General features: G+C 36.5%; 1 protein-coding gene across 48 annotated transcripts in view; it reads right to left on the reverse strand.

Annotated features, from left to right (window-relative positions):
• The window catches only part of znf740a (zinc finger protein 740a), a 28,655-nt gene that overhangs the window by 3,249 nt on the left and 12,101 nt on the right, over nt 1-13,305 (reverse strand). For 9 of the 48 annotated variants that reach the window (XM_081357948.1, XM_081357985.1, XM_081357954.1 and 6 more), the window contains 8 exons: nt 12,324-12,407; nt 11,820-11,903; nt 8,216-8,299; nt 7,386-7,469; nt 5,812-5,895; nt 5,004-5,087; nt 3,391-3,474; nt 2,126-2,244 (listed from right to left, as the gene is read on the reverse strand). In XM_081357948.1, the coding sequence (XP_081214074.1) occupies nt 2,126-2,244; nt 3,391-3,474; nt 5,004-5,087; nt 5,812-5,895; nt 7,386-7,469; nt 8,216-8,299; nt 11,820-11,903; nt 12,324-12,407 (707 nt within the window). Of the gene's footprint in view, nt 1-2,125; nt 2,245-3,390; nt 3,475-5,003; nt 5,088-5,811; nt 5,896-7,385; nt 7,470-8,215; nt 8,300-11,513; nt 11,598-11,819; nt 11,904-12,323; nt 12,408-13,305 lie in introns of all 48 variants that reach the window. The other 39 variants (XM_081357949.1, XM_081357974.1, XM_081357952.1 and 36 more) reach the window with 16 other exon arrangements.

Raw genomic sequence — 13,305 nt, forward strand, 5'->3', positions numbered from 1 at the left:
CACGTGAGTTGATCATTGTAGCCAATCGCAGACATATCCAATGAGCGCGTGAACACAATAGCCAGAGGCGTTTACGATTCGCCTCAACAGCGCTCAAAGCATCACAATTTTAAAATGTCAGTACCGACTTGGTACCGAAGTCTGAACTTTTTGACAACTCTACTTCCTTGTGCTCATTTACACTTGGTTCGATTGCTTGGTCCAAACCAGAGTTTGACTGCACCCCCCCACCCCCCTTCCCCCGCTGCTGGTCTCCGTTCACATTGTATTATTTGGGTCTGAACCGTGGTACACTTCTGTCATCAAGCTGCAGCTGTCTACCCATGTTGCCACGTAAGAGAATGAGATACACATTCTCTCTGCTTGCAGTGCGTTAGGCAAGGTTAGATTTTTGTGCATAACCGATTGAAATCCGATCAGATTTAGCAAGTGTGAACGACAAAAAAAAAAAAAAAAAAAAATCAGATGAAATAAGATTTTTTCAAATTCGTATCGGGCTACACTCATATGTGGTTTGAAATCCTATTCAAATCGCTTTTCTGGAAACCCGTTTCAGTCTGACCGCTCTGATTGGACTTTGCGTGGTTTGTCATTCTCACGCCATGTAAAACGTAAGCGTCAGACATTGTTATAGGAATCATGCTGAAAGTCACTGCAGAAACAAGGTTATGTAAAACGACAGCAGAATAAAGCGGCTTATATAAGCCTACGTTTCCTCCAGCGCGGCGGATACACAAGCCGTGTCACATAAGCCAAACCATTGTTATATGTCGATAAAAAAAGATTGCGAAATGACGCCATTTCCATTAACTGATGTTATATGACTAAAACGTTATTTTTTCCTCTCGTGATAAGTCATTCCAAAAATCATGGCAACGGATGTCGGTAGATCCCAGCAACCGCACTAGCCATTATTATTAATGGAAGGAGACGTAGGTGTGTTATCCCAGCATTTATGGAGAGGAAATCCCCTTATACTTGTGAGCGCCACATATGAGGTGTTTCTGGGTGTTTCTCCCTCATTTCTGCTTCAAGGTCTTGATTGTGGCATTTCTTTGTCGTTTAGAATCCAGTATTCCTGTAATACTTTTGTCTTTATGAGTTTAATAAAGAACTGTCTCATCTTTTGTCCAAACACAACACGTCGTCTTTAAAGAATGATTGACTGTTGCGTACGCCAGGTGACATATGATGTAAATGCGAAATAAAATTGCCTGAAAAACCACCTCATGCCTCTGTCAGGAAAGTGAGTGAGAACACACACAAACACACAGTTTGATCCAATCATATGCCAACAGTTCAATTTAGTACGACTGCATTCACATCAGCAGTGAACTGTATCAACAACACGCATGCATCGTGATGCTCTCATGAACGCGCAATGGAGATTAATATTTTGTAAATAAAGTGGTAAATTGTTGTTAAAAAAAAAAAGCACTCGTGTCGCTTTGTAAAATTGAGGTTAAACCACTGAGTCACATGGAGTACTTTAATTTTACTTTACTACCTTTCTGGGTATTAGGAGTGGTAGTTGCGTCACTGTCAATGAAGGGACAGAAAGTGCAGAATTCATTAAAAAGATCTTAATTTGTGTTTGAGGGCGAGTAATTATTGACAATTTAAATTTTTGGGTGAACTAACCCTTTCAGTCAAGATAGTTTGGCTTACCATGTCACTTTGAAGTAGAAAATTGTGTCAAACTGATAAGGTTCCAGATGCTTAAATAATATAAAATACCTACCTCACATTATAAGCAAACAAGTATTTTTACATTCTAACCAAGTTTATACTCTATGGGAATTGTATATAAATTGAATTAAGGCATAAAATCAAAGACGAACAAGCATCAAAGCATGCTCTCTATCATTGCAGCTATGAGCTCTGGCTGGATAATGTCCGTTTCTACAATTTTTTTAATATTTTGAACACAAACGAGAACACAAACAACCACTGAACCATTTCCCCTGACAATATGTGTGCGGTGAGTAGCCTTGATTCAATGTAAAAAGCTTAATAACAATAACTTCTCCATCTTCCCAACATTCAATATTCTTCTATTTAACTACAGTTTCAACAATAGATGTTGTCTTGCCTTAAAAAACCCATGTGTAAAGCGTGATCTTACCTGCTGGCAGCGCTCACACTGGTAAGGCTTTTCACCACTGTGAACACGCTTGTGTCTCTCCAGATGGTACCTCTGAATAAACCGCATGTCACACATGTCACATGCAAACGGCTTCTCTCCTGTCAGAGAAAAACAGTCTTTATTAAAGCGGCCCACACCTTCATTCTCACAGCATGCCACAACAACACACAACAGAGACTCTGAAACACTGATTGTCATGTAAGGATCGACGAGACTGTGATTGTCATATGGGTTTCCATGAAGCTTTAAATACAGAGTATATCCATGCTTAGAAATAAAGCAGATGACTTCATACAAACTCGAGTTTGTAGAGTGTTTATTATGGAATGAAAAACTAAAGTGGCACACTGGGGTTTTGGTTTTAAAGATCAGAAACCTGCTTTGAGACTTGGTTTTTATTCTTTCTGTATGGAGAATAAATACGATTGAGCATTAAAATGTTTAAAAAGAAACAGCTAGCGTCATTTTGTCTCTGTTTTTGCACCCATTAAGTGAACGCAAATAAACTAAAAGGGTTAAGTTCAACCAAAAATGAAAATTCTGTCGTTAATTATTCGCCCTCATGTCGTTCCAAACCCGTAAGACTTTTTTTCATCTTCAGAACACAAATAAAGATATTTTAGGTGTAATCTGAGAGCTTTCTGTCCCTCCATTTACAGCCTACGCAACTACCACTTTCTAGCACTTTGAGTAAAAACACAAAATGTACCACTTTATTTACAGAATATTAAATCACGAAACGCGCGTTTGTTAATTATGCGTGATTAAATTAAAAAGATCTTCATGTGTTCCGAAGATGAACGAAAGTCTTACGGGTTTGGAACGATATGAGAGTAATTAATGACAGAATTTTCAGTTTTGGGTGAACTAACCCTTTAAGACAGACAAAAAAAAAAAAAACCCGGAGAAACGAGGCAAGAGCAACTATATAGATATTGATGCTACCAAGTAAGTCTGAAATGACACGCAAAACTCGCCCCACAAGTGTAGGTAAATTTTTGTAAAAAAAAAAAAAAAAAAAATGTCTTGATGTTGATGCAAATATTATATGATGCAGGATATGGTTAATTAATATTAAAATTTCTAAAGTAAGAGTTCCTGTTCAAACTCATTACTAATGTTAATTTGAACAAGTCATTGATATCTCATTGTTTCTTTCTCCCTAAACACCCCAAACACACAAAATAGACAAACTCCAATCCAGGAATACTTAGTAAATTGGGGTACAAAGAAAGGACACATACCAGTGTGAGTGAGGCTGTGTCTTTCCAAGTGGTAACGTTGGAAAAACCGCATGTCGCACATCGAACAAGCATATGGCTTCACCCCTAAACGTAGAGTCAATTTTTAGTGAATGTCTTTACAAAACATTCAAAGCACCAAACAATTTTAATACCGTTAAAAAATGTAGAACATGCTACTGATTTTCTTTTCTTTTTTAAATTGATCTGCATGCTGACATTAACCGTGTCCCAATTCAGAGGCTGCATCCTTCGAAAGCCGGTGCGTCACAGTGGCGTGACGAAGGCTGTCCCATTTCAAAGGCTCTTTCGAATGTGGCCTACAAACGTGTCCTTCGTTTCCCAGCCCACTAAGGACAGAACTCGTCTATCCCAAGATTCATTGCACGCCAGTGACAACTGGATTTTTTTTTTGAGAAAATGCTAAAAATGTTTAACGAGTCTTAATGAATTATTAAAAAATTTAAAAAATGGTTTGAATGAATGATTCACTCTAAAGACTTCACTTTGTTGAATCTGTTTTTTGAACGAATCTCTTGAATAAATTATTTAATGACAAATACATTTTTAACAGTCACTTGGTGCCACCTGGTGGCGTAACAATTTAATCAATTCAATTGTTATTTGAAGGGTCAAGTTACTTTCAAAAGAAGATTTACTCTATTTTGATAGCTTTGTAGATATCAGTGTTTATAACTGAACTATAAACTTTTATCTTAGTACTTCTGTGATATTCTGAATTGCTGTAACACAGAATTTCTGATACCGTGTGGCTGAAAGTGAATCGGTTTCATACCTAAACATGAGAACTGTTCTCTCTGGATCAGCGGCCGTGCAAACACAGATCTGAATGTTTCTGTGCGATTTTGGACATCGTTGTCATTTAGGAATGAGATTGCGTGGGAGTTTAAATAGAGATTGCAATCTTTTAACGATTAATTGTGCAGCTCTAGAGAACCTATTTAGACAGGTTGTTAACCATATTTTGTTTACAGACAGTTGAATATAAAAAGCCAAAGAAACAAACGTTACTGCACTCATCAGCGGCAGCCGTCACAGTTTCTAGGCGTCAAGAACAATCCTCCGTATGCCAGACCGTCCCATTTAACAACATAAGGTTCAAGCTTCGCGCACTTCGAAGGATGCAGCCTCTGAATGGGGACACGACTATTATGTCCATTTCACTCATTACAGTTCGCATTTGGATGGTTTTAAATGGAAAGAAATCTTTCTAAGCAATATAGTAAAATGATGTTTCTGGGGCTCCTTTTTAATCAGTTCATGAGGGATGTGTCTTCTGTAGTAATCAAACTTAAGCCACAAAGGTTCACTATAAAGCTTCACCTCAATCTCAAAAAATAAAACTAAGGTACATTTATGCTAATCTCATTTCAAAACCAATTTAAGCATTTATTCAGGTCATACTAATGGGATAGTTGTTCTCAGTACCATAGTGTGAAGTAAAAAATAAAGTAGTAACACTATTCGTTCAATTATTAAATGTCATTTACTCTGTAATCTGTAAATGGTTGCTCCGCAAACCGAATTGAAAGTCATTTAGCATGCAGAAAACTAACTTTAAGTACAAAAAGACAGGGGTTTGAGATGACACATACCCGTATGAGTGAGGCTGTGTCTCTGCAGGTGGTAACGCTGAAAAAACCGCATGTCGCACATCGAGCAAGCATACGGCTTCACCCCTGAATGCACAGAGCACCAACAGTTCAGGAATGCCTTTCTATTAATATAGCATTTATGGGTAAAACAAATCAATAAATACCGCTCATAGCAAGTGCATCTGCAGAACTTAATTTCAAAGCAGATGCTTTAATTAGATGCATTAATCGTGTATTATATTTATTTCAAATTTAACATAAAAATGTTTGTGTGCCACAAAGTATTAGTTGTTAACCACGCCTGTTGATAATCACCTCCTCTTTAACATTTCCAGTAAAACAGATATGCTTTATGATGATTTAACAAAACATAGTTTGGTAACACTTTAGTTTAGGGTCCAATTCTCACTATTAACTAATTAGCTTGCATATTACTAGGATGTTGGCTGTTTATTAGTACTTATAAAGCACATATTAATGTCTTTTTGTGCATGGCCATAATCCTACCTAATACAACTACCTTACTAACTATTAATAATCAGCAAATTTGGAGTTTATTGAGGCAAAAGTCATAGTTAATAGTGAATATGTGTTTCCCAAACTAAAGTGTCAGTCATTAAAGAAGAGGTGGCATTATCACCAGCATGGACTGTTTCTATCATTTCATGCCTGCTGAATACATATTTTAAGCAATTATGAAAATACAAACTCGAGTTTGTTGTAGTTTGAACAGATTGTGTCTCTCCGTAACATACTGAGAGCTTTGAGAGGCAATTCATAATAATATATAAACAGAGATTTCTCCTACCCGTATGGGTGAGGCTGTGTCTCTGTAGATGGTAACGTTGGAAAAAACGCATGTCGCACATGGTGCAAGCATAAGGCTTCACCCCTGAATGCACAAAGTAGCAGTGTATTAACCTCACTGCCACATGTGAACTAAAACCAAGCACTCATGGGAACTGCTCAACATATACAACAATGCAAAAAACAATAATTCACTACAGTCTCATCAGCCAAACACAATGCTAAGAGCAGCTGACAAACTGAACATCTACTAGACATTAGACCTTAGAAATGTGGACTAAGACTGAACTGCTAAAAACTTAAGCTAAAAACTCTGGGTTAAAGTGTCAACTATGAGCTTCTAGTTTTAGGCATAGAAAAATATTCATACTTAGAGCTTAATAAACTGTAAATCACTGGCTTCCGGCAACAACCATACGTGCGTTCACAAGAGAGTCAAGATGGGTGACCTTTGACGGGACGGTTTTCCTTTTCTCTTATATTGAAATCCTCTGACATTATGTTTTAGGCTTCTGATTAGTGACCGGAGTTTTGTTTTGCTCTGTCTATATGGTGGTTTGTTATTTCTCACCTGAGCTTATACTACATCATACGTCAAGGGTCGGAGGTCACCCTTCCGCTGGAACTCGACTCTCTCGCGAACGTGCGTACGGCTGTTGCCGGAAACCAGTGATTATAATGTTTTAAATACGGATATTTGTCTTACAACGACGCATGGCTTCGCTTCAGAAGGCATTTATTAAAGGGTTAGTTCACCCAAAAATGAAAATTGTGTCAGTAATTAGTCACCCTCACCTTTCATTTTTGGGTGAACTAACCCTATAACCCCCTGGAGTCGTATAGATTACTTTTATGATGGACGCACTTTTTTTTAAGAGCTTCAAAGACTACAATCTACTCAATGCCATTACAAAGCTGGGAGGAGCCAGGATAATATTTAATTGGGGACAAACTCCGATTGTGTTCGGCTGAAAGAAGATGAGATAACTTTAATTTTTGGGTGAACTATTCCTTTACTCTGATTTTTGTGCATTGACTGTAAACGTCCCTGTGCAAGAGAGCATTGGAGTTAGAAAAAAATCAAGAGAGCTAAAGCAGGGCTATACAGTGTTTGCTATTAATACATTATTTAAATTTTGTATCCGCAGAATACTTAATTTATTTGCATATACGCAATATATTCCATGCAAGATTTCTTCCTCAAAAATGACCTCAGTCACAATTCACTTTAATTCTATAGAAAAAAAGTGGCTTTCATGCCCTTAATCTACCTGGATGTGAAACAGTCATTATTTACATATCAATAAATATTAAAGTAAATATTAATCAAAATATAGAAATGTATACATCTGTAGTGTCAAGCCTAGCTGACAGTGTGCACTTTAACCCAAGAGCACATTAGGTTAATAAAAATAAATACATTTTTACAATTCATCAATGCTCCATTTCTCCTTTCTGAAACTAATGTACTGATTAATAATGAAATTGCATACTTCTAATTTTCTGTTACACAATGGCAGTAGCTCAGATATCATCTAGGGGGGGGGGGGGGGGGGAAGACAGAAAGACACATACCCGTGTGAGTGAGGCTGTGTCTCTGCAGATGGTAACGGTGGAAAAAACGCATGTCACACATGGAACAAGCATACGGCTTCACCCCTGAATGACCAAAGCAAAATATTAACCAAACGCATCATCTAAACATCGTCTAACAATATTCCATCTAAGAATCAAAGATAACAGCCTAATGATACATTCTGACCCTGTTATGTTAGTACAACATCATGGTTAGTTCTAAGCAAGAGTTTCACTAAGAGTCCAATTAAACATTAACTCTCCAACAAAGTGCATTAAGGTCAATATTGGAAATTCATATTTTCATAATTACTGCCAAATACAGAAATCTCTCCCATCATTAATTGACTGTAGTTGTACTTCATTCTCTAAAACAACTGAAAATGTTCTTTCAAAATATTGCAGCAAAAAGCGAGCACGGCTGACTATTGACTATATATGATTCCCTGAATTGTTCTCTCACAAAGAACTAAAGATAATGTATATTTGCATGAGTAAAATAACTACCTACTAGCTTCTTCATTATCTGAAAGATTAGCGTCTTCCAAGTTTGAAAAAAGAGAGGATATATTCTATTCTTAGCCAAAGTCAAACATGAACTACTGTAATTTTGTCAAACTTGAAATTAAGAAATTCTTTCTTCATGTAAAAGCCCATGCCTGATGCTCTATGGGTGTATTGAGGGAAATGTGGTGCTTGACTGCTCCTCTTACAAAAATCTCATAAAACATATAAATGGCAAAAGCTCATAATTTTGAACATTAATTTATGTTCATTTGCTCAACATGCTGAAGAAAACCAGCAAAGGGGTACAAAGAGACGACACATACCCGTATGGGTGATGGTGTGTCTCTGGAGATGGTAGCGTTGGAAAAACCTCATATCACACATTGTGCAAGCAAATGGCTTCACCCCTAGATGCAGAGTACTAGTATTAGAAAGCACTTGCAGATATCAGCATCAACGAAGTAAATTCATGATCAAAAATGACAGTAAATTCACAAAACAGCCACACACACATACAAAAACACATATGTCTAATCCTCCATGTCTAACACAGATGAAAATAGCAACTAAAGTCTCCATGCAAACTGGGTCCGGAGGGAAATAAAAAACGTGTCTATACTTGTCCCTTAAAAACAGTGTTTATTACAGTAGGCTCATTCTCAGGAAATGGTGCCATTTGTGCCCCATGAATGAACAACAAAAATATTTGGAAAAAGTACTGATGTGGTACAAACTATATATAAAGGGTTGTTCTACAACATTTCTACAGTATTGAGTATATTTGGCACCCGGTGACAGACGCTGCTTTCAAACGCTCTAGTTTGCATTTACAGCATGTTTTTTTATAATCGTAGTGCATTGTAGCCAATCATATCTGTTAAGCATGGCCAATGACCAGAGGTGCTAGTCAGTAAGCTAGTCAGAATCTGCTTAACAGCTGAAAACGCATCAGGATTTGCTTTGTCCAACGTGAATCACACAAACAAACAAAGTGTAAACATTATGTAAATATACATTGTACAATTAAGAGAGCTTTTTTGTTATAACAGGAGTTTTCACGAGACGGATGAATTCAGTGAGCTTCCTGGAATTAAAACCATATTTAAAATGTGCGACTGAATCGTAAATTGCGATGATTGACAGGGATGACCAAGGGATGAGACAAACGTTTCTTAAAGTACTTAATTTAAAAGTTTTTGTTCTGGTACAGAAAACCGTTGGTAGGGTTGGGAATTGTAAGAAGTTTTCCGGGTTCTGCGTTCTGCCTAACGATTCCGGTTCCATTAAAATGATAAAACATCTAATAAAATATAGTGTTAAGGAATAGGGTTGAGTATCGTTTGAATTTTAATAATTCCGGTTATCGATTACTAATTTCGATTCCAATAAGGTAAAATAAAAATAAAAACTTAGATATTCACTTTTATTTCAAGTCTTATTGCAAAACATTTAATTGTAGCTAAATATCATGAACAAAAGTCAATAGGCTAAATACACTTACACAAGAAACGTTTGCCTATGGTTTAAAAATACCATAGCAAAAAACAACTAGCCTAACTAATATAAATTAAGCCTTTTTAAAAAGCAAGTAAACACTCAGTAATAAAAAATAAATAATAATAATTAGCAATCGCAACAAATACAACTAAACAAATATACGATTGAAATAAACAGTGTTTTAAGATTGTCAGGTTCAGAAGCTAATTCAAATGTAAAAATAACATTACAAATATAGTTACAAAAGTTATTCAGTCAAGAACGAGTGGATTTCCTCTGTCTTTTGTTGTTTGATTAACGTTATTATAGAGACGACAGCAGGAATATTAGGCTGCTGTCACTTTAAGAGCTCCAAGGATCCATTCAAGCGCGAGACGACTTGTGCACTGTTTTTCGTGCTGCAAGCGTGTGTAACAGTAAAGGTTTGAAATCACATTAAAATCACTTTTTTCTGTGAGTGCGCTTTGAGTGTGTGTGTGCAGCACGGAAAACAGCGTGCGAGTCTTTTGCGCTTGAATGGATTAAATCACATTAAAATGCACACACAGGAACCGATAAGCGGTTAACAGTTAAATATTAACTAATTTTGTGTGACATTATTTTCTAGTTAAGGCCATTATGAGCCATCTTTGCACTGACCTTAAACCCCATTTTGGGGTAATATATATTTTTGATTAATGCTGCCTTCATGTGCTTTCAGAATTTCAAAATGATCATAAATACAAGTTTCCAACTCTGAAGTTACACATACGCCCCCTGAAGTAATTATGACTGGGAAAATGGATGAGTATTTGATAAGTCCACAGAGAAAATTATATTTGGATTATCTTTTTAGAAAGGTCTGACCAGGGACTGGGGTTGCAAATTAGCCTATTGGCAAGAAACCTTTTATGCAACACATCTACACATATTGTTATGGCTTTGACCGTGATAATTATGTATGCAATAATGTGCGCTGCATTGTCCCTGACAAATAAACTAATAATAAAATAAAAAAAAGAGCATGCATTTGAATGAGCATGTTTTTCCAAGAGAAGTGTAGCCCAACACACCACATTGGTTTTGATGGTCACTGAATTCCACCACAAAATATTTGTCATAAATGCTGTTTCTGTTTTGCATCTTTATGTTTGGTGTTAAAAATAACAGTGTGAACGCAAACTAGGACTAAAATGTATCAAGAGAACCGAACTACAAGTTTGAACACACCTTAGGTGAAATTACCAGTCATCTTTTCAAATTATAAGCATAAGGATTCTAATTTTACTGTGACGGGATGTAAATAATAGTGAATTAGGGTTAGTAACAATAAATAATAACTACACTGTAAAATAATTGGTATGAGTAGGAACAACTTAAATTAAACAAATTAGGTCATTCAAATGAACTTTTATGAGTATTTAGCACTTTCTTTTTCTTTCAAGTTCACAGAACTGATATATTTTAAGTAAACTGAACTGTCGTTTTCTTGAGTTTTATGAAATTATTTGTTTTAATTTGAACTTAAGTTTAACTGAAACTGGGCTGGGATTTCTATTTCCCAGCATGCTTTTCCCATGGCACCCGAAAGGGAGAGTAAATGCTAAAATTAAGAGTTATATGATGTTTTTTTTTGTACAAGATTAATGTTGTGAAAGATTAAAGTGGGAGATTCAGTAGTGATTAATGTTTTGTTATGCTAATGTAGAAGAGTTTCTATTAATGTGGGTTTTTGGAGAGTTACTGTCATGGTGACAAGTGGTGCATGCGGCTTAGTTTGAGAGCAAGTATGATAAATGCTTTATATGCTGCACTCAGCAAGTGCTATACCATGCAATTGTGAACATGTTAACAAATTAGCTTGTTACAGCTAGCTAAGTTTATACTAATGAACATGTTCACATTGAAGTTACATGCAATGTTTAAGTACACAGTTCTGCTTGCTTAAAGAAACTTTGAAGTTCTTAATTTAAAATTGAGGTAAATTTGAGTTTTGCAACTTATTATAATTTAGTTTTGCTAAACTATAATTTCTTGGTGGTTCAGCAGAAACCTCTTTAAATAAAAACATTTTTAAAAATGCTGTGCCGGGATATGGCACAGTTCCCTGAGAATGGGCCAGCGATTTCAAGACATGACACATACCCGTGTGGGTGAGACTGTGTCGTTGGAGATGACAACGTTGAAAAAACCTCATGGGGCACATTGTGCACGCAAATGGCTTCACCCCTAAATAAACAAAGTAACAGTTTATGGGGACAAGTACTAGTAAATAAAATTGGTGCAACTCAGGCGACAATTAAAATTAAAATGTTTACTCCTTTGGGTAAAAAAAATAAGCCATAATGCACATGGAGAACCATGGAGAGTGTGTTTGCCATGTCTGTAGTGAAGGCTGCAGAATAAAGTGTTTAATATGCTTTAATGTGCATTGCCCCCTTGGACTCGTACCCGTATGGGTGAGGCTGTGTCTCTGCAGGTGGTAACGCTGAAAAAACCTCATGTCACACATGGAACAAGCAAACGGCTTCACCCCTAAACACAGAGTACCGGAGTGTTACGTTTTGATGAGTAAAAACTTTCAGTATGTCCAACACCCCAATGCATTGTCTGTAACTATGGCCAAACTCGAGTTTGTTGCAGCCAAATCTATATTTGAAAACTTTTGTATAAACTATAAAAAGTAATGTGTACAAAGCATTGCTGCCAACTTTTTAGTAACATGAGGAAATATTTGGATGTTCCCCTCTGTTTACAATCTTGAAGAAAGTTTAAAACAGGTAAAAAAAAAAAATACACATGTACAACTGTCTGTATTGCAAAGGCAACAGTTGGGGGGAAAAAATATGTCTGAATATATTGACATTAACACTGTTAAGTTGGCAACAGTGCTAAGCTGTGCATCGGTGTAGTCAGGTACAACAATTCAAAAGGGTAAGGAGAGACGGCTCATACCCGTATGAGTGAGGCTGTGTCTCTGCAGGTGGTAACGTTGGAAAAAACGCCTGTCACACATGGAGCAAGCATACGGCTTCACCCCTGAATGCACAGAGCAAATCATGTGTCAGATTTAATCCATGCATATGCAACACATTTATGTCAATATAGGAGCTAGACATTACTGGAATCGCATGCTTCACAAGAACGGAGCGCAATAGAGGCTTGCAAGCACATAGAAAGCGCATGAAAGATGGTTACACAGCTTAATGTGGCGCTGACCCACAACCCATGTGCTAATAAGTGAAATATGATATTCAACAAGAAAAGATAATCTCCATCAAAAAATGTATTGATTTTGTGAAGTGGGTGTTACACACCAGGATGGATGTTGACTTGATTAAACTAGATGAATAATTGGAAGTAGGGGTGGGAGATATGACCAGAATCTTACAACATTAGGAATTTTATTTAATGCTATTTCACTGGAAATTTTTGGCAGAAATGGTTTTGGAGGGCCGAAATCAGTGACTGAAACAATACGTTTTGACAGTGTTAAGTATTTCGTGCACACAACGTGGACAAGTCACAATAGTTAAACATGTCAGCTGTGTGAACACTAGCTATAGATTGACAAAATTGATTTCTCGATTTTAATAGTAGTGATATGGTTTCTTAAATCTAAAGCGCACATGAACTGATCATCTCATCTCCACGTTATTACAAGGGTGAACGCCAGAAGGCATGTTGAAAAATACATTACAGCTTACTGAAATTAATGCAGTCTCATGTAATCGCTCAATCAGTGTTTCAACAGAGGAAAGACTTCAATAAAACAGCTTGTAGGCTATAAAATGTCACTTAACCTTACATTTAACTCAGCTATTCAATGTCCATAAACTCATTAGGTAGCTGGAAAAAATAACTCTAGAGAAGAACATTTTGCCAAATATATGCACTGTATTGCATAGTGATGTCTTCATTATTTAATGTATGTTTG

Source organism: Scardinius erythrophthalmus, assembly GCF_964197995.2.
Source record: "Scardinius erythrophthalmus genome assembly, chromosome: 25".
Classification (NCBI taxonomy): Eukaryota; Metazoa; Chordata; class Actinopteri; order Cypriniformes; family Leuciscidae; genus Scardinius; species Scardinius erythrophthalmus.